Source organism: Mesocricetus auratus, unplaced genomic scaffold, assembly GCF_017639785.1.
Source record: "Mesocricetus auratus isolate SY011 unplaced genomic scaffold, BCM_Maur_2.0 Super-Scaffold_2245, whole genome shotgun sequence".
NCBI classification, from domain to species: Eukaryota; Metazoa; Chordata; class Mammalia; order Rodentia; family Cricetidae; genus Mesocricetus; species Mesocricetus auratus.
Window position 1 is genome coordinate 47,787,373 of NW_024429180.1, and position 21,049 is coordinate 47,808,421.

The 21,049-nt window shown below is 44.0% G+C and overlaps 2 protein-coding genes across 3 annotated transcripts; one reads left to right on the plus strand and one right to left on the minus strand.

Annotated features, from left to right (window-relative positions):
- Window positions 1-3,825: 3,825 nt before the first annotated feature.
- Nudt15 (nudix hydrolase 15) lies at window positions 3,826-9,066 on the plus strand. Of its 2 annotated transcripts, XR_005870953.1 has the most exons (4): window positions 3,826-4,017; window positions 5,976-6,172; window positions 8,195-8,530; window positions 8,856-9,066. XR_005870953.1 is itself a non-coding variant. In XM_005071042.4 (3 exons), exons 1-3 carry the CDS (start codon window positions 3,863-3,865, stop codon window positions 8,353-8,355), a joined length of 513 nt encoding a protein of 170 aa, XP_005071099.3. In that variant the 5' UTR covers window positions 3,826-3,862; the 3' UTR covers window positions 8,356-9,066. The 2 variants fall into 2 exon arrangements, 1 of the variants encoding a protein (XP_005071099.3); XM_005071042.4 differs by having other exon boundaries at window positions 8,195-9,066.
- Window positions 9,067-9,395: 329 nt separating this feature from the next.
- Window positions 9,396-17,156, minus strand: Med4 (mediator complex subunit 4). Its single transcript, XM_005070970.4, has 7 exons — window positions 16,988-17,156; window positions 16,064-16,130; window positions 14,547-14,717; window positions 12,884-12,941; window positions 11,409-11,495; window positions 10,844-10,975; window positions 9,396-10,043 (listed from the first exon to the last, which is right to left on the minus strand). Exons 1-7 carry the CDS (start codon window positions 17,137-17,139, stop codon window positions 9,871-9,873), a joined length of 840 nt encoding a protein of 279 aa, XP_005071027.2. The 5' UTR covers window positions 17,140-17,156; the 3' UTR covers window positions 9,396-9,870.
- Between the last annotated feature and the right edge of the window lie 3,893 nt (window positions 17,157-21,049).

Consider the following 21,049-nt stretch of genomic DNA (forward strand, 5'->3'; position numbering starts at 1 on the left):
AATGCACCCAGTCCTAGCAGACTCTTGTTTGAAGACTATGACTGCATCAGTCTTACTGCTTGTTAAGTACATGTTTAAGTTGTTTCACTGATTCTTTGTGTTTTAGTATCCATTTTATTAATTTCTGTCCAAGTACATATCCCCCATTAAAAAAATTTTTAATTAATTAATTATGGTTTTGTTTGTTTTGTTTTGTTTTTGAGACAGGATTTCTCCGTGTAGCCCTGGCTGTCTTAGAACTCACTCTGTAGATCAGGATGACCTTGAGTTTGGAGATCTGCCTGCCTCTGCCTCCTGAGTGCTGGGATTAGAGACATGCACCACCACCAGCTGGGCAGTTGATATCTTTATCTGCTGCTATGGAGTTTTGTTTCTTCTTTCTAAAAACTTGAGTTACATGATTAGATTATTTATTTGTGATATCTCTGATTTTAAAAAATTGTGTGTGTGTGTGTGTGTGTGTGTGTGTGTGTGTGTGTGTGTGTAGACATGTGTATGGCATAGCATGTGTGAGGAGGCCAAAGGACAACACTCAGGAGTTAGTTTTCTTCTGCCACCTTGTGGGATCCAGTGATCAAACTCAAATCATCAGGCCTGAGCACAAGAATTGTCCATGGAGCCATCTTCCCAACATGAACATTTATACATACAAAATTTTCTCTCATAATTGCCTGGGCTGTGTCTCAGATGTACTAGCAAGTTTGTGTTTCATTTCATTTTATCCTGTGGGTCATTCAGGAGTATACCGTGTGGGGCTGGAGACAGCTCAGCAGATACCAGCATGGGCTACTCTTCCAGAGGACCCAGGTTCAGCCCCTATATAGTGACTCAAAACTGCTGATAACTCCTGTTCCAGAGGATCCAATGCCCTCTTCTGTCCCCTGTGGTCATGAGAAACACATGTACTGCACATATAAACATACAGGCAAAACATTCATACAGAGAAAATAAAAATTAAAATAAATAAAACTTGTATTTTAAAAAGAGTGTGTAGGTGAGTGTTTTTCTCTGTCCTGCTGTCCCCGATGGACCGGTTTCTCTCCCACTCTCGGTCCCCACAGTCCCTTATGAAATAACACTCTGAGGCTTAATACCAATTACATCTGTTTGCACAAGGGCTCAGACATATTACTGGCTAACTCTCTAATTAATTAACCCATTTCTACTAATCTGTGTATTTCCTCGAGACTGTAGCTTACTCCAGGTGATGTTTGGCATGTTACTCCTTCAGCGGCTACATGGGTCTCCCTGACTCTGCCTTCTTTCTCTCAGTAACTCAGTTTGGATTTCCTGCCTAGCTAGATTCTGTCTGGCCATTGGTCAAAACAGCTTTATTTATCAACCAATAAAAGCAACACATTCAAAGCACACAGAAGGACATCCCATATAAGAGTGTGCTCAATCCCCAAATGGTTTAAAACTTTCTGTGGTTTTTTTTGTAATGAAATCATTTTAATGTTATTTTTATTGTGTTTTTTATTTAATTTTGGTTTTGTGCTTTTGTTATTGATTTCTAGTTTTATTTCCACATGCTATGGCGGTGTGCACAAAATTGTAAGGAGTTTCTCTGCCTTAGTCAGCATTGCTTCGTGGGTTAAACTATGCTGTTTTAGAGAAAACTCTGTGGAAGAGTAAAAAATTTTGAAGGTGCTAGATGGAATATTCTGTAGAGATCTATTAAGTTGATTTGGTCTAAAGTGCAGATTAACTCTGAAGTTTCTGTATTTATTTTTAGTCTGGAAGGCCTATCCACTGAGCAGGGTAGGATGTTGCTGTCAACCACTTGTTGATGTCAACTATTACTAGTTATTACTAATGCTAGTAGTATGAGGATCTGTCCTTTAAAGTCATTAGTGCTTGCTTTTTTTTTGTTGTTGTTGTTTTATGAAATCAGGATCCCTACCATTTAGTGCATAAATATTTATAATTGTATATTCCTAATGAATTAGTTCATTTATTAGCATGCAATGGCATTCTTTATATCACCGCAATTTCAACTTAAAAGCCACTTGATCCGTTATAAGAATTGCTACACCAGCTTGTTTTCATTGTCACTTGCTTTCTGAATTGACTTCTCTCTGCCAGTGAAGTATGCATCTTAGAAATAGTAGATTTGGATACTGCTCTCTTCATCTAACCACTTGCATCTTTATTTGGAGAGCTATGAACAGTTATATTCAGGGCTATTATTGAGGCATTTTTGCTAATTCTATTACATGCTGGTTGTTTTATAGGCTGGTTGGATTAGGTTCGTTATTTTTAGCTCCCATTGCAAGTGATAGAGTTTTGTGTTTTACTATGTTGAGCACAATGAGTTTGTTCATAACTCCCTTTGTGTATCTGTTTCTTTAGTGAAGTGTTTTCTTTTGTGTTCTGTGGTAGAGACTGTCTTTATAAGACTTAGCAGTGATTATCTGTGTCTCTCACTGACTTCAGTATTTCCAAAACTGTGAGAGCCACAGTCACTCCATCTTGTAACTTGGTTCCATCTTGACTCAAGCTTAGTGTTCAAGCTTGTTTTCCCTCCTTCAAAGTCAAATAGCAGGATATTTGGCTTAAGGTGTAGCTACTAGATGTTTTGTGCCTCAATACATAGTAACAGGATGTTTGACTTAGGGCATAGCTATTAACTGCTTTGAATATTAAGGAAGTAATCACCCTTGTTTGCTCCCCAGCCCCAGGGTGGTATAAAAGGGCTATGAAACATAATCTGGAGGCTGCAGTATTCACTGACAGTCTTCCCAAATCTATCCTATGTTTATTTCTTTTGTGTTTCTGTTATTTCAGCTTGAAGTTTCTCAATCCACCCACCTCCCTCCAAGCACAGATAAAATAGCCAGGTGGGAACTGACACTAGGGTCATCCAAAATGAATGTTTGTGTTCAACTCTCTTACTCGGTCTTACACATTCTAGGATCCCATCCCAGACAATAGTGGCATCCACAGTTGATCCTACCTCAGTCAACCCAATTAAGGCAATCCCCATAGGCATGCTCAGAGGCTCGTCTCCCAGACTATTCTAGATCTCATTAAGTTGACAGTTAAGATTAACCATCACAAGTTGCTATTTATGGGGAGGAGCTATTTATGGGAGCACAGGCAATTTTTCAGTGGCTACACCACTGAAGAAATTGACTTCCTCCTCCCCTAGCAACCATGAACTTCCAACAGCTCCTCCAAAAAGGGGTGGAGCCTCTCCCTCATCCAAGGTAGAACACTAACACGCCCCATCTTGTGCAGGTCTTGTGCCGGTAAGCACAGCTGCTATGAGTTCATGAGTGCAACAGTCATGTCATGTACAGAAGACAGTGTTTTACAACACTATCCTCTTACAGATCTTACAGTCTTTACGTCTCTAAGGACAAGGCCTTTCTAACATGTACCACAGCATAAATCTCATACAGCTGTGATATCTTAAGAAGTATTCCCACCAAAATTAATTAGCCAGACCCAAAGTGTATGCAGCTCAATAAGCTTCTATATTGTAAGAGCGCAATTCTGAAGCCATGGAGATGTAGGATATTAAATTTGTTTAATTACACCTGGTTTCTCCAATTTTTTTCCTTTCATATTTCATTTTTGATTGGTGCATATTTGTATCTAGTACAGTACGTTTCCCTAAAATACGTAATTTGTCCTAGTTGAATTTATTATTCTTATTCACTTCTCCGGATCATCTGAGCACACCCTAAAATCAGTTATTTATATGGGTTGTTTCTCCCCAACTTATCCACCGAGCTACACCTGAGGCCTGAGGCAGACGACACTCACAGTAGCAATACCCGGGGCTCCAGCCGGCTCCCGTACAGCTTGAAAGCGGATGTGGAGCAGTCAACATCACTTCCGGGAGCAGCCAAGAGCTATGACCGCCAACGCGGAGCCGAGGCGGCGCCCCGGAGTTGGGGTTGGCGTGGTGGTGGTGAGCTGCGAGCATCCCCGCTGCGTCCTTCTGGGGAAGAGAAAAGGGTCGTTTGGAGCCGGCAGCTTCCAGCTTCCTGGGGGCCATTTGGAATTCGGGTGAGCGGGTCGACCTCGAGTAAACGGAAGTTGTACGAGTAGCACTAGTCCGCAGGACAAATGAGTCCGTGTCACGCGCATAAGTGCGCAGTTGCGTTCCGTGTGTTCTCTATGGCACCGGGGTCTTCCGGGATCCCGCCGGGAGGGGGCGCTGTGCCGGGGACCCTGGTCCTCTCAGTCCTCTCTCCTCCCTCCCCTGGCTGTAGGTGGGAGGGGTCTGTATTTCTTGGTGCTTCCAGAAAAAGAGGACGTTTATGAGTCTTCGCTTTGCCCCATGAAATTTAGATATGTTTAATTTCTGGCCCTGTTGCCTTCTCCCCTGTGGGAGTGTTATGAGAGTGGCCCGTGGTGGATGTCGGACCCACAAAGTGGTAAGAGTGGTTAAGTAAGTTTTACACAGCACGAAGAAACTCTGGCTTTGTGCTCATAAGTGTGTTTTAAACAGAACAGATAAACGTATCTAAACCCCCAGGATCCAGTGTGGTTTCCTTTAGTAATGCATAATAATATGAGACGTGTAAGGTGGAGCCTGGAGCCCTCCTACGGCTCTTTCTTCTATCCAACAGGCACCACACTTGATTTTCTAAACTGTTGAAAGGAAATCCTAGACTTCCTGTTATCTGTAAATATGTGGGTCGGTATTCTCTAATAGATTTGATTTTTTTAAGAGACAGGGTCTCACTGTGTAGCCCTGGCCGACCCGGAACTCACAAAGATCTGCCTGCCTCTCCCTCCTGAGTGCTGGGGTGAAAGACCTGCACCACCGCACAAACCCCTGCAGTCTCCTGTGGCATCTGCTTGGACCAAATGGAAGTCCATTCCAGGACGGAAGTGATGCTCGGTCGGGGCTGCCCTCCTCTCAGCCCAGGGACCTATGCCACATTGTCTCCTCCTTGCAATTCCCCCCACAGAATTCCCCATGCAGTCAGATTTACCTGCGAGTTCTGCTCTACCACTACGGCTCTAAAGTTTGGCAGCTCGATATGCATTTGACAGGGTAGTAGTGCGCCAGTATCCCCTAACATCTGGCTGACTCTTTCTGTTTGGTTTTGTGTTTGGGAATTTTGTTGTTGTTTTTGAGACAGGGTCTTCTTCTGGCTCACACCGGCCTGGAACTCACTGTGGCCCAGGGTGGCCTGGACTTAGGATGGTCGAGCTTCCTCAGCTTCCTGAGTGTTGTGTTGTGGCATTGCTGAGTCGTTGGAGGTGCCTCACATTGACTCTCCATCATAAGGAAGGGAAACGTTCCTTCCAGGCTGGAAACGCACAACTCCTTTCCTCTAAGATCCTGTACTTGCTGTGTGACCTGGGAGCACACTGTTGTAGCCCACTGCAGCAAGCCCCCCCAACTCCCGCACTTTGCTTTCTGAGTTGCCCAGTGGCCTGAGTTCTGAGGCTCAAATCGAAATTCTGAAGCCTAGGGAAGGCATTTAATGTACTTTTGAAACATAACAACCCCATGAGAAATATACTGTTTCCATTTTCTGTTTAAGATAGAAAGAACTTCAGGTACAGCTGACTTAAAAGCCTGACACACTAAACTGCCCCCAGATGCCTAGGTCTAGTTCCAGACCTGGATATTATTGCTGGTGGTTAAATTCTGTTTGTTGTCCAATATAAAAGACTCTTTGGGTCTTCAAATCACTAAATATAGAAATGCAGAGTGTAAAGGCAGAGGGTTTTATCATTTTAAAACAAAATACTTTTATTTTATTTTGGGGGGAGGGAGGTTCAAGACAGGGTTTCTCTGTATTGTCTTGGAGGCTGTCCTGGAACTAGCTCTTGTAGACCAGACTGGTCTTGAACTCACAGAGATCCGCCTGCCTCTGCCTCCCGAGTGCTGGGATTAAAAGTGTTCGCCACCACCGCCAAGCCTGTTGCTTTTATTTTATACTACAGCATTCTACCAAGAATATTACGTTATTCGTATACTGAACAGGCTCTGTTTGTTTTTCCAGTGAGACCTGGGAAGAGTGCGCTCAGAGGGAAACCTGGGAAGAGGCTGCACTACGTCTGAAAAACGTGCGCTTTGCATCCGTGGTAAATTCTTTTGTTGAGAGAGAGAATTACCATTATGTCACCATACTGATGAGAGGAGAAGTGGACATGGCCCACCATTCAGAGCCAAAGAATATGGAACCTGAGAAAAATGAAAGTAAGAGAATTATTTATAACAATGTGTTTTCTTCAAAGAAACATGCCACTAGGAGTATCGTTGCCATATGAAGAGAATTGTATTCTCAGATTTTTGCCTTCACCCCTCCAAAAATCCTTAAGTTGGAACTAGGAGTGGTGATATAGACCTTTAATCCCAGCACTGGGGAGACAGAGGCAGACAGATCTCTTGCATTTGAGGCCAGCCTGGTCTACATAGCAAGACCCAAGCTAGCTAGAGCTATATAGAAAGATACAGTCTCAAAAAAAAAAAAAAAAGACATAAGCTGAAATTCTAATCCTCAAGGTGTAGAAGATGGGGCATTTGGTTAGGTTATGAGGGCAAAGCTTAGCCTTTGCATTGCTGTGACAAAATGTCCAACATTAACAGCAGAAAGGGAAGAAGATTCCTTCAGCTGTGATTTCCTGGGTTTTAGCGCATGGTTGTGGGCTTTGTGGATTCTGGGTCCTTTGTGGGGTGGAATGTCAAGGAGGACTGCAGTAGGGGCCTCACCTCCCAACCCCACAGCAGAGAGGCAGTGTGAGTAGGGCTAGGTGTGGCCTCCTGAGGCACATCCCCAGTGACCTCCTGTACACAGTCCATACCTCCTAAAGTTACCACCGCCTCCCAGAATAGCAGCAGCAGCTGGGACCCACTGATCGCCGTGAGCCTGTGTGGAGCATTGCAAACGCAAGCGTACAGCCCCATCACAAATGGGATTAGTGCTCACATAAAAGAGACCGCAGGGACACCCTCACCCCTTCTCCATATGAAGCTACAGAGGGCCAGGAAATGCGTCATTACCAGACATCATGTCTTGCCAGCATCTTGATCGTAGTCTTCCAACTTGCAGAACTGTGCGAAATTAATGTCTGTGTGTAAGCCACTTAGCGCAAGCTATCCTGTTACAGCAGCACAGACAGACACGATGTAGAGATGAGAAAACACATAGATCCCTCGGGACATAAAATACAGCCTGCCTGGGCTTGTGTCATGTTTCATACACTATGTTCTTGTCAGGATGCAGTAAAACCACCGAACTGGACCACTCCATGTGTAGAAAGAAAGGCTTGTTGGCGAAATTGAAAGCTGCCATGGCTATCTCTGGGGGAGGACAGGGAGTAGGGGAAGGCGGGGAGCCTTGATGGTTTTAAAGAAATAGGCTGTGAGGGAGGGAGCCTGTGAGTTGGAATAGCCTGGAAGTTTACAGGTAGGGTATGTTGCAGAGCAGAAGGGGCAATGCCATCTTGGAGACTGCGATATGTGTTACAGGTATGTCTTATATGGAACTAGAGGCCCTGTGCATAGCTATAGGGGCAGATAAGGGAAGCCATGGTTCTCCGGACAGACAGACATTAGACGTTCTATTCACAAGGCTTTAAGCAATAGTTCCCAACCTGTGCATTGACCCCTTTGGCGTCGAACAACCCTCTCTCAGGGGTCACCTAAGACCATCAGAAAACACAGATATTTACATTAGGATTCATAAAAGTAGCCAAATTACAGTTATGAAATAGCGATGAAAATAACCCTATGGTTGGGGTCACCACAGCACGAGGAACTGTATTAAAGGTCAAAGCATTCGGGAGATGGAGAGTCAGCTTTTAAGGAATGCTGATTTTAGGCTTCTGTGTATGTACCAGCAATTCTTCTGTTTACCTGGTCAGAGACCAGCCTGAGCTGAGCTCAGACTGCAAGTGCCACATAGGCAGTGGTGGGACATCTTTTTCTCATGTGAAGACAGTAGACACCTCACAAGAGTTCAGGTAGGGACTAAATGCCTTGGTGCATGAGACCCTGTCTCCAAACAAAGAAACAAAACAGCCCAGGGTTTCACTGATTGCCCCTCTTTGTTCTAAACCAAGGTTTGAGTTGCACAGCCAAGCTAGCCCCAGACACATTGTTTGATTAGTGCTAGGTCCTTTAAATTCCGCTGACATTTCTCTGAATGTATAGCAGCTTAGTTCACCAAATGAGAGCTCTTGCTCTGCCATCTGTGTGCCCTGATCGCCTCTCTTCTAGGTTGGGAGTGGGTTCCTTGGGAAGAATTCCCTCCGTCGGACCAGCTTTTCTGGGCTCTCCGTTGTTTAAAAGAGCAAGGCTATGATCCATTTAGAGAGGACCTCAACCACCTGGAAGGGTACAGAGGAGAGCACCTCCAAGGACCCAAGGAGATTCCTTGATGAAAAAACTTAGTAAATGAAACATTCAGTGTTTGAAGACAACTTTGTTTTACCTACAAAGCCACGTGGTCATGTTTGTTTACAGTCTCCTAAAGTAACTCGAACCCTTAAGGAAATCTTGCTGAGGCGTGCCACTGTGGAGATGGATAAGGAACTTGTGGCTGTCTGTACTGCTGTAAGTTACCATTCTGTACTGCTGTTAAGTTACCATTGTGGGCTGCATGGGGGCGAGTGTCAGTGTTTGTCTTACTGTTCTGATTCAAATAGAGGTCGGAACTCATTCAAGTCCAGAAGCAATTTGCCCACTGCAAAATTCATCATGCTTGTTTTCTTTTTACTTAAATGGGATTTTTAAAATGATTGTGTAACTAGAGTTCATGACATGTGGTAAGCTGTACTTCCCCGGTTTCTAACAGGGAATCTGTGCTAAACGTGAGACAGACTAAGCTTGGATCCTACCATTAAAGGCCATCATCTACATTTCCCTTTCTCTGCCTTAGATCTTGCATGCATTCTTGTATGTTGGGATTACATGGAACAGTACACTGGGTCTCCTAGTGTGGGGAATCTCCTGGGGTCCTCAAGAACTTTGCAAGACAACAAGGCCAAAGGTTGGTTGCTCTCCCCCAATTCTTCTATTCCAAAACCTTCCATAAAGTGTATTGTGTGTCTGTGTAGTATGGGATTATAATAAATGTTTTCAATTACTAATGTTCTCAAAAATCTAATTGTGATTACTAGTTAAGATATCGTCATTTTATCTTGTATATTCTGATACATACCAGAATCTTACTTGAATATTATAAAATACAACTGAATTTTTTTTCGTTTTCCAAGATAGGTTCCTGTGTAGCCTTGGCTGTCCTGGAACTCGCTTTGTAGATCAGGCTGGCCTCCAACTCACATCAGCCTACCTTTGCCTCTGAAGTGTTAGGGTTAAAAGCATGTGCTACAACTGCCCAACTTAAATGCAACTGGATTTAAATAAGTTTCCTTCTTATACATATATAAATCAGAAAGACAGTTGAAAAATTAAAAAATACAGCAAAAGCAAGTTTATTTACACATATTACAGTATTTACCACACAATAGTAATAGTTCTGTCGCTGCAACAGCAGCCGACTCTCTTCAAGTGAGTACTTTCACTTTGAAATACCACACTCAGAGCACCACTGCCTTTGTGCTGGCCAGGGCTGCTCTGTGGCCCTGCTGGCTCAGAGTTCACTATGACGCTCCCGTAGCAATCCCTGTCTTCCAAGTGCTGGGACTACAGGTATGAGCCGCCATGCCTGGCTCAGGGCCCTTTCAAGTCATTCCCACGAACGAGGTTTTGTCATTCTTCTGCAGTCTCACTTCCAGTAGTAACGCTGACTAATCCTCACACATTTGCCTAGCAGATGAGACAAAACCAGGGGGGTGGGCATTAAGAAGAACACCCCTTTGATTTGTAGTGGGCTGCTCCGTAGAGTCTGGGGTCTGCAGCTCAGGAGTCTGGGCAGTGCGGCCACGCCTTCTTCAGTCGGAGTCACTGCTGCTGCTTGAAGAGTCTGTGGACATAACCTCCACATCATCTTCGTTTTCCTTGTTGTGCCCAGGCGGCTCCAGCAGGAAGTCACTGCTGTGATTTGGTGGTAGCATGTTCACGGACATGTCATTTGACTGCCACGGGTACTGTGGAGCAAGGACATCTGGGGAAAGAAGCACGTGGGCTCAGTTCTACTTATAATGCATCTCCTTGTCACCATCCTCCCTGTATGCAAGTAACTTAATTCTATCTACCCACCTACCCTGTAGTCCAAAGATCTAGTCAGATAGGGGTCCATACACGCTAAACACAGAACAACAAACCACATCCGCTACACCCTAGCCATGGGTCCTGTGCCATGGTCCTATATATAATAGCTACTCATCCATATCCGTTACTAGTTAATTCTTTCAAATTTCCTACTCAAACTACTGGTGTGGGTTGTCTCTCAAAAGGTTTATAACTAACCAACAGTGTAGTACAATCACAATGAGAAAGACAAGGAATGTCTGGGAATTGATAAGCACAGAGTTCTCAAATCCGCACTTTAGGACAGAAGCGATAGCTAACGCTAAAAATGGGCTTCAGAAAGTCCCCCACTCGAGTCCTTTCTCTTTTAGAAAGATCTTTCACACTACAACATGGCACCCATAAAACATGCCTAGTCTATCTGGGGAGCATCCTCACAATGGGAAATGTTCTTCGTTGTCATAAAGGAAAGGTCCTGTGCTGGGGATGGTGGCAGGACATGCACATGGGGACAGTGTAGGCTCATGTCATAAATGCTACTGCAGGGTCTTTGGCTAAAGCAATCACAGGGCAACAAACGGGCAGGGAACCTGGACAGAGAAGTGGATGGATAAGGCTGGGCCTGGAATTTCAAGCGTTCGCGATTAGACGATACCTCGCTGGCACCTCTGAAAACCCTTGAGCTACTTGAAAACACCCTTCCATCAGCATTACCTGGCAGTCTACCTGCTGCAAGGGCATCCCCTGGGAGATGACCATTCACACCACTCGTGGAAGGATTGTTCATCTGACCCAGCAATCCACTTCTCATCTCTAAATCAGTTGGGTACGGCCTCCGAGGGTCTCCTAAAACAATAAAGGCAGCTTTTAGCTCAATTTAAAAAGAAAGTCCTTTGAAGTACTAACTTTCCTTGGTACACATGGAAAGCCTCAAGCTCTGTGAGACAGGGATCTCTCTATATCAAGCTGGCAACCTCCAAGTGTTGCCTTTACAGTGTGTACCACCACGCCTTGCCTGGCTGCATTTATAATTCTCAAGCTGGGCACAGTTCATTAATCCCAGCTCTCAGGAGGCAGAGGTAGGCAAATGATAGCAGTCTCAATTCTTCCAACTCAATTCTATTCCTAGTGAGAAACATCAACAATGATACATCCTCTTAATAGGTCACAGACAGCATTACTAGGACACTGAAGAAAAATGCCGTTATCAGCAGGTGTTGTTTTAGATAAGTATATTCTACATTAAATAGTTTTAATCTGACAAAAGAAGCAATGTTACCTGGAACCCAAGTCAGAGGTGCACATACAGCATTGCTTGCACTAATCCTATGTGCATATTTAATGATTTCTTCCGAGGAGATAGCACCTGAGTTGAGAAAATAGAACAAGTCAGAGCAGTAAATACAAGTTTAGAAGAGTGTACATCACAGTCACACATCGTACTTAATTTCAAACAATCAGAAAATAGGCTAATCTCAGCCGTCCATCTTCCCTAACCCCTGCATATATGCTGAAACCGTTGTAAACATTTCCAAAGAACCAAGACACCATTCAGCAAAACCAGCTAACAAAAATGAGACCCACGGGATAATGTTCAATAATCTCAATACTAGCTGCCATCAAATGCAGAACTCTTCCAAACACCACAGTGAGGAACAGTAAAATGAGGGGCAAGGGCTTCATTCCAGCGACATCCAGGCTGCTAAGCCAGCAGTCCATATCCTGTGTGTCCCGGGAAGTTCTAAATGGACTGTGCACCGAACAGTAGTGACAGCAGCTACCCCCAAGGAACAGGAATAGCTCTTCATTCTATAAACTTTACACCTGTTTCAAAAGGCACTATGGACTTCTAGCCACAGTCCTCACTGATAAGACTTACAGACCTCTCCCAATGATTTGCTTCTTGGGGCTGGAGAGATGGCTCAGCAGTTAATAGCACTGCCTCCTCTTCCAGGACCCAGGTTCAATAACCAGCACCCATTGGCAGTTCACACCTGTCTGTAACTCCAGTTCTAAGGGATCTGATACCCTCACACATGCATACAGGCAGAACACCAATGTACATAAGAATAAAATATTTTAAAAGAATATTGCTTCTTGCTATAGAAGCCCACCCATCTCTCAAAGAATGTTAGCGGCTCACATGTAACAATGAGAAAGTAGGTTGTTCCAAACAAGCAAGAGGAAAACAAATCAGAGATGGCTAAATGTAAACCAAATGCACAAAGTATTAAAACCAAAGAACCATAATTTCACTCTCAGTGCTTGAGTATCCAGTGAGCTCAGAATGTAAGGTTTTAAGGTGAGCAAAAGGCTGGCAGGCAATGATCCAATCTCAGTGGTCACGGTTGTTCTCTCTGCCCAGCCTTCAAGAGCATATGTAAACCCCACGTCTTCCCTTCTCAACAATTTTATAGACCACTGTCTTTACTATACATGTAAGTAAAAAGCACAAGGTTCCTTCTGGGATTGTGTCTTACAAGCAGAGGAGGGTTGTAAGATATGTCTACCCTCTCTGGGATGCCGACTACAATGTAGAACACATGTTTCACAATGGAAACTACTGGGCAGTATTTTTATCAGCTTACAAGACTATGTGTGCCCATGTGAGAATGGGCACATATACAACTTTATACAGGCTCTAGGGATCACACATGAGCAATAACTCCTACCCACAGAACCACCTCCCTGGACCTTTATCGAGGCACACACAGCCTTGCAGTTTAATAAAGTCAGCCAGCACACAGTACCAACCTTTTCTTGCTTTCTCTATTGACTTGAGTTTCTCCTTTGCTTGGTAAACAGCTGTTGCCTAATTTAAACAAAATTGAAAATACAAATTATTCTTAACTGTAACAAGCAGAGTTTTCAGGTTGAGTCACAAGGTTACTCACCCACAGTAATAAGACTTGGAAATCACTGAAATTGATCTGTGATCATCTGAAACACCATTTGGTATCATTTACATCACTGTTACGTTTAATGAAAGAACTGCACTCGTGACTCAGTCGTCCACTAATAAATAGCTGTTTGGAACATAAGACATTGGAAGGACAGAGGAAATACTGGAGGCAGAAGGACGGGAGAAGAAAAAGTGAGGGGATACAAGTATGCTTGGAATCCCAAAGTAATTGACTAACCCTGTCTCTAAAAACAAACAAATATAACAAAATGTGGACTGTGGCATTGTTTTGCTATGAGAACAAGGCAAATTTTCTTTTTTTCCTTTTCTGTATTTTCTGAATTTTTTTTTCTGGTAAGTATATATTACTTTCATAAGAAAAAAATAATCCATTTTAAAAAGCATTTATTTAAAAACAAAAACCCCAAACAATTTTCTTGGGGTTTTCTTCGTTCGGGGGTTCTAAGTACCCTAAACCATGCAGGCTCCTTTTCCTGGAGCCCATTATGACATACTTGAATGGCAGCTCACTGGGTCATATGAAAGTTAAGCTCAGTCACTTCTGTAATACAATCGTGGGAAGTTTATTTTAGCAGTCAGCAAAACAACTGAACTAATCAAAGCAAACAAATTACTTCTTCAAAATAAGTAGCCAAGCCAGGCATGACGGTGCACACCTTTAGTCATAGCACCCAGGAGGCAGAAGCAGTCAGCCTGGTCCACCTAGAGAGTTCTAGTCCAGCCAGAGCTACGTAGGGAGACCCTGTCTCAAGGCAAAGAAAAAAAAAAAAAAAAACATGACAAGGAGCTGAGCGAGATAACCAAATGCAGAGCACCCAGGTTCAGTTCTGGGCAACCATGCCCACACTGCAGCTCAAAATAATCCCTAGGTCTAGTTCCAGGGGGCCTCATGCCCTCTTCTAGCCTCTGCTAGCACTGGACACATGGGGCACTTACAAGGACAAAACATTCACACACATAAAACATTTTACCTTAAAAATGTAAATAAAAATTGTGTTTTAAATAGTAGAGGACAAAGGAAAACCTAGTGTAGAGCCTTGATCGATAAGAAACTTGCCTACCTTAAGATGGAAAAAAAAATAATAACATTTTTAAAAAGTCTGTGAAACTAGATTGACCCAAATTATCTCATAAATATTTCATTGAGATTTTTGACTATTAATATCAAACCTGAATTAGGCCAAAGTAAAAGTAAAGCTTCCTATTTCTATAATTTAGAATATGTAACTAGAATATACAGCTTAAAGCTGGGTGGCGGTGGCACATGCCTTTAATCCCAGCACTTTGGAGGCAGAGGTAGGTGGATTTCTGAGTTCAAGGCCAGCCTGATCTATACAATGAGTTCCAGGACAGCCAGGACTATACAGAGAAACAATGTCTCATGGGGGGCAGGGGTGAGGTGGGGGTTGTTGGGGTTTTTCCCCTTCAAAATATAACCAGAATTTTCAGGAGAGAATGTAACAGCTGCCTCTCCAGGACCAACCATCAACTCACCAGGATCTGCTCCGCCTCCTTTAGCTGTTTCTGCAGCTGCTGAATGTCACTGTCTCTCTTCTCGACTTCTTTTTCTAAAGCCTGCATTTCATGATGGACCTTTCCCTGATTAAGTGCCAATTTCATCAGTTCTTGAAAGTCCCCATCTCGGTGAATTAGCAACTCCAAGACCTGTCAAATAATAGTTGATTCCATCAGACAACAGGATAATCAAGGCTATCATCAATGAGACAAAGAATCCACACTTGATTTGGATAGGTTTATCAATTTTAACACCCTGGAATAGTCTTAATCAGCATTAACAATATATATAGACCATTTGGGGTAATTTGGGGAAACAGTCTTAATATCAAGAATTTCCATTTTTATTCTGCTCCTTTTCCATGCAGGAAAAAAAAAATCTTTCAGAGGTAATACTGTGCCAAATTTCAGGTTTACTTATCTTCCAAAGATAAAATTTTAAAAAATTATCATTAAACATACAATGGAATAATAAAAAGCTCTTCCAAAATCTATTGGTTTGAGGTGACTTTAGTTGGCACCAAGCACTTTAAAACTTTGAGATGCAAGTTACAGTAATATATTAGAAGCTATTACAAGTTAGCTATTAGAAGATAACTGGGATACATTTAAAACCGTAATTTCACACCCACTATGGCTTAGAGTACAGATAGCCTAGCAAATGAGGCCATTTAAAAAAATAGTAAAATAAGCCAGGTGGTGGTGGCCCACACCTTTAATCCCAGCATTCAGGAGGATTTTGTGTTCAAGGCCAGCTTGACCTATAGAGTGTTCTAGGATAGCCAGGGCTACAGAGAAACCCGTCTCGAAAAACAAACAATGAATGAATAAATAAAGAGATGGTATGCAGATATAGCAAAATGCCACAAAGTTTAGTATCAATAGAAGCTTGTTCAGCTTGTAACCCTTCAGTTGCTAGCAGTAAGGCACAGGAAAAGACACCACCCTCCATGAGCCTATTTCTCCTCTAAAAAGAAAAATTCCTGAATATCACCTATTTTATGCCAAACTGTTGTAAACACTCACGATGTAACATAAGTTGTAACACACAGGCCAGGTGTGTTGACCACGTTTATAATCCCAGCACTGAGGTTAAGACAGGAGGAGAACTAGTAAGTTCAAGGCAAGCCTGGGCCACATAAAAACCCATCTTGAAAAACAGAGATGGGCAGTGGTAGCATCTTGGCAGGCAGATCTCTGAGAGTTCAAGGACAATAGCACAGATAAACCCTGTCTCAAAAACAAAAAAGATGGTTTGAGGGTTTGTTTAGATCTAGTGTGAGAACAGAACGTTACTTGAAATCTTTAAACTAATACTTTTTCTCTAAGCCACAGCTTTAATTTTGTTTGTTTTTCCCAAGACAGGATCTCTCTGTGTAGCTCTGGCTGTCCTGGAACTCGCTCTGTAGACCAGCCTGGCCTTGAACTCAAGAGATCCCATGCCTCTGAAGGCGTGAGCCACCACTGCTTTTCAGATTCAAAAAGAAACCATTTACCTGGTTTTCCTCATCCAGCTGTAACAGCTTCTGATTTCTTGAAATTGCCAGCATCTCTATAAGTTCCCTAAAAGAAAAACAACCATCAGGGGATGGTGGTACTAGCCTTAAACTCAGTGGTGGGGTGGGGTGGGGGGATTCAGGCCGTCCGGGGCTACCTAGTGAAACCTTTTAAGAACACAGTAAGAGTCTGTGAAGGTAAATAGAAAAACTCTTTTAACTGCTCTCAAGTGATTACTGGGTTCGTGGTTGTGATTTACAAGAAAGCTATCTGACCTGGACTGTGGATCTGCAGGCCAAATCCAGAAGAGCTACAGCTTGTGTACGTTACTTTCTTGTAAGATAACACTGACTTCCATGACGCTGGGGGCTCTCCCCTCACAAGGCTCCAACTGATCGATTTCATAATGACAATATGGTGAGTGACACCCAATTTAATCTATCGCTGCCACGCAGGAGCCATCCCACCACGTCCTGCACGTTTCCGGGCTTTTTCAGATGATGGGATCATCTGCCAGCCGCCTAACGAGTCCGCTGCCTTCCCAAACAGCCTATTGCTTTGGGAAGCTTGCCTGGCTGACACCGGACGAGGAGTCCCACCCGTGGGCTTCAGGCTGCAGCTCAACCCTGGTAAAACTTGTTGACCCTGGGCTCCTTCGTGTTGGCCTCTAGCCTCCCCTTGACCCCGGCATCCCTGAACTTGCACCCGGGAACGTTCCGTGGACAGAGCCCTTTCTCACTGACTACTACAGCTGTGACTGTCTTGGGGTTCCAGGCCACAGAGATGTCCCCTTAGCGGGGACATGCCGCCCAAAGCCCCGGAAGGCAGCCGACCCCAGGTGCACCCCACGCCCACTCCGGAGACTCCCCAGCCGTCGGCGCCCACAGCCGACCCGGCCCGAGCAGGTTCCCAGGCCGCGTTACCTCGACAAGACCTCCAGATCTTCCAGCGCAGACAGCAACCGCTCCCGCGTGCTGCCAACGCCGGCCATGACTGAGACGCCTCCCAGACGCTCCTTCTCCTTTTCCCCACTCGAAGAAGCCGCCATCGCCCAGGCGATCGCCAACAACCGCATGCGCAGTGTGAGCTAGCGGCTAGAGGGGCGGAGCTGGAAAACGGAAGGAATAGTCATAGAGATGGTGAGAGAGAGAGAGGCCCCGCTAGAGCGCCGCCTACGGTCTTGAAGGTGCACTGCATATCTGGCGCCATCTGCTGCGCAGAGGGGGGATTGCTCCAGCTGGGCACAGGATGAGAGAACTGCAGTCAGTACCCAGTCTCATGTTGACTTAGCTGCAATGGGAAGTTTCTAATAAACGAATTTTAGGAAACTGAGGGAATTGCATAATTATTAACTTTTATTTTGTCTGCATTCTCATAATATTATCTGGCCCATATAGTTTGTTCTCTCATGAGGTTGTAAGTAAACATCTTAGGTCAGGAACTAAAATTTTTTTCTCCCTACCCCACTCTTTTGTATGGTAGCAAAATACATAGATATATGAAATTCACTATCTTTTTTTTTAATCCAGGAACTTACTCTGTAGATCAGGCTGGCCTCAAATTCAGAGCTCTGTCTCTCTCTGCCTCTGGAGTGCTGGGATTTTCAAGTGTTTAATTTGTTTTTTTGTTTGTTTGTTTTTTGGGTTTTTTTGAGGCAGGGTTTCTCTGTATTGTTTTGGAGGCTGGCCTGGAACTCACTCTGAAGACCAGGCTGGCCTCAAACTCACAGAGATCCACCTGCCTCTGCCTCCCGAGTGCTGAGATTAAAGGCGTGCGCCACCACCGCCTGGCTCAAGTGTTTAATTTTTTAAAGTTTTTTAATAGTGTCTCATGTAGTCTAGGCATGTGCTTCCACACCTGTGACTCAAACCTAGAGCTCTATGTTTGCTAGGCAAGCACTCTATCTACGGATCCATACCCAAGCCCTGGAGTGCTGGGATTAAAGGCATTTGCCACCACCACAGGGCTATTAAAATGAAGTATCGTAGCCATTGTATGTATAGCATTCACTGGCCTTAAATTGCTGTTAAATAAGAGGGCTAGTGGTGGTCCACACCTTAAGAAGCCGGCAGATTTCTGAGTTCTAGGCCTGCCTGGTGTACAGAGAGAGTTTCAGAACAGCCAGGGCTACACAGAGAAACCCTGTGTCAAAACAAAACAAAACAAACTTGCTGTTAAATGGCACCCATCTCCAACTCTTTTTTTTCCTGGTTTTATGAGACAGAGTTTCTCTATTTCTTTGGAGGCTATCCTGGAACTCTCTCTGTAGACCAGACTGGCCTCAAACTCACAGAGATCCTCCTGCCTCTGCTTCCTGAGTGCTGAGATTAAAGGCGTGTGCCCCCAATGCCTGGCTTCCATCACCAACTCTTTTCATCTTGTAAAATGTAAATTTTATATTCACTAAAGACCAACTCCCCATTCCTGAAAATCTTCCTTCCTTCTTTTGTTTTTGTTTTTTAAAGAGTTTCTCTGTGTAGCTCTGACTGTCCTAGAACTTGCTTTGTGGACCAGTCTGGTCTCAAACTCATACAGATCCACCTGCCTCTGCCTCTCCAAGTGCTAGGATTAAAGGTTGGTGGCGCACACCTTTCATACCAGCACTCAGGAAGCAGAGACAGGAGGATCTCTGTGAGTTCGAGGCCAGCCTGGACTACAGAGAGAGTTCCAAGACAGCTTCCAAAACAATACAGAGAAACCCTGTCTCAAAAAACCAGAAAAAAAAATAATAAAATAAAAAAAAGGTGGGCACCACCAAACCCATCGTTGTACTTTATTTCTAATTGTACTATTCTAGGTATTTTGTATGAGAGGAGTCACATAGCCCATTCTGGTTTGGTTTTTGTTTTCTGTTTGTTTTCCTTTTCTTTTGAGACAGCGTCTTGCTGTGTGAGCTAGTCCTAACCTAGGAGGCACCTCATCTTCTCATCTCAGCCTACTGAATGCTGAACCATTCCACCAGGCTGAATCCATTTAGCATAGATGCCCTCAAGTTTCAGCTACATTGAAGCAGGTCCCAGGATACCCTCCCTTGAAGTCTGAACAACACACTCCACTGGTGTGCACACCATACCCACTGTCTGATAGGCATTTGGTTGGCTTTGTTTCTTGGTTTTTAGAACTCATCTTTAGGCTCATGTGTCTTTCAACAAAATGACTGGCAAACTGGATGAATCAATAGAGTGTGTGAACAGAAGTTTAAAAACATTGTGTAAATAATCGACGAAGTACATATTCCAAAGCAGGAGCGGGTGTTACATTGAAAATACTCCCCCCACACACACACACACTTTTTCTGGAGAAATCAACACAGTAGGGAACTTTCCCTATGAGGAAACCCAGAATTGCAGCTACTGTGAGTGAGTCATGTTGCTGTTATCAAAAATGAGGTAAAGATGCTACTCACAGCAAGCCACCAGAATGGGACAGTGGTGGTGACTGTGCTCTCTCATCTCAGATCCAGTCCTGTCCGCTGTCCTGTGGAGACTGACTCCACCTGGGCAACCAGAACTGAGAGACTCGTGTTTATAAATGCATTCACAGCCATAGCTGTGTAGTCCAGGGTGTCAATTTATTCATGTATAATGGAAAATAATGGTGCTAAGCACGTTTCCCCAAAACAGAACTCCAGAGCAGTCCATTGCCGAGATAGGTGTTCGGTGAGCTTGAATTAGAACAAATGAGGATAGGCTACAGACGTAAGGATGCAGCCGTGAGACCTTAAGCATCCACAGTGTGGGGATATTTGTGTTAGAGACCAGAATGTCTGTGCTCACCAGGCAGGGCGCCTTCTTCCTTAATCGGGGCAACACACTCATGGACTCCCTTGATTTTTCTGCCCACCCTATCTCTATGATCCCTCTCTGTGAACACGTCAGTCATCGGGCATCATAATAAATTACATTACATTTATAAACACGAAAAGAGGCATCTAACAAAAACAAAGAAAACACCATCACCTCCAGAGCCTCGATTTCTACCACACGCCACTGCTCGGAGGCAATTACTGTCAGCAGTTTTCACTTTCACCATTTTCTCCCAGATTTTTAAGAGAATATGCATATAGTCTATATCTTCATTGAACTCGGTATTTTCTTTTCTTTTCTTTTTTCTTTTTTGGTTTTTCGAGACAGGGTTTCTGTGTAGCTTTGTAGACCAGGCTGGCCTCGGAACTCACAGAGATCTGCCTGCCTCTGCCTCCTGAGTGCTGGGATTAAAGGTGTGCGCCACCACTGCCCGGCTGAATTCTGTATTTCTTTCCTACGATGATGAATCAGGACTCTGAGACTCGTCAATGTCCCATTCCTCTTCCTCTGTCCTGGTTTAGGATCCAGGGTCCTGGGAGATCCATGCTGTCACACACTTCACTGCTGTGTGTACACTTTTATTGGTTATTATTATACCAGGTGTCTCATAGAAAAGCTCTGCGGGGATTTTTTTTTAAAAGAGAAAAAGTGTCAGAAGACCAGACACACAGTTTTGCTCTATGAAAGTTCTTCTCAATTATACATTTATGATTCTTTTTGAGACAGAATCTTAATACTATGTAGCTCTGGCTGCTGTGGAATTCTCTGTGTAGACCATGCTGACCTATCCCTCTGCCTTTGCCTCCAAAGTGCTGGCATTAAGAGCGAGTCCTACCATGCTCTGTTATGAATGTCTTACTCTGGGCAAGAAGTGTGAAAAGTTTGAAGACAGATGTTTAAAGTTAAATGAGGGTTACTACGGTGGGGCCCTGTTCATCTGAAGTACTCTTAGGAGAATGTGAGATGCTGAGAAACGGCCCTGTGAGGACACAGTGAGGCGGCTCTTTGGAAGCCTGTGAGGGAAACAGCAAGCCAGGACTGCCTGCTCCAGGCTCCTCGGTCTCAGACTCTGACATCCAAAACAGTGGAGCTGTCCCCAGCTGGCTTCCACAGAGTGCTGGCCTGTCAGCGGGGATCTGCAGCATTCACTGAACTACATTGCCTCGTACATGCATGTGA

Excerpts from the sequence above, each read along its gene's own strand:
- Nudt15 (XM_005071042.4), top strand. The coding sequence starts at position 3,863 with ATGACCGCCAACGCGGAGCCGAGGCGGCGCCCCGGAGTTGGGGTTGGC. Across the intron at positions 4,018-5,975 it reads GGGGGCCATTTGGAATTCGG|TGAGACCTGGGAAGAGTGCG; the intron begins GTGAGCGGGTCG and ends TTGTTTTTCCAG. Across the intron at positions 6,173-8,194 it reads GGAACCTGAGAAAAATGAAA|GTTGGGAGTGGGTTCCTTGG; the intron begins GTAAGAGAATTA and ends CCTCTCTTCTAG.
- Med4 (XM_005070970.4), bottom strand. The coding sequence starts at position 17,139 with ATGCGGTTGTTGGCGATCGCCTGGGCGATGGCGGCTTCTTCGAGTGGG. Across the intron at positions 16,131-16,987 it reads GATCTGGAGGTCTTGTCGAG|GGAACTTATAGAGATGCTGG; the intron begins GTAACGCGGCCT and ends TTTTTCTTTTAG. Across the intron at positions 12,942-14,546 it reads AGGAGGCGGAGCAGATCCTG|GCAACAGCTGTTTACCAAGC; the intron begins GTGAGTTGATGG and ends TGTTTAAATTAG.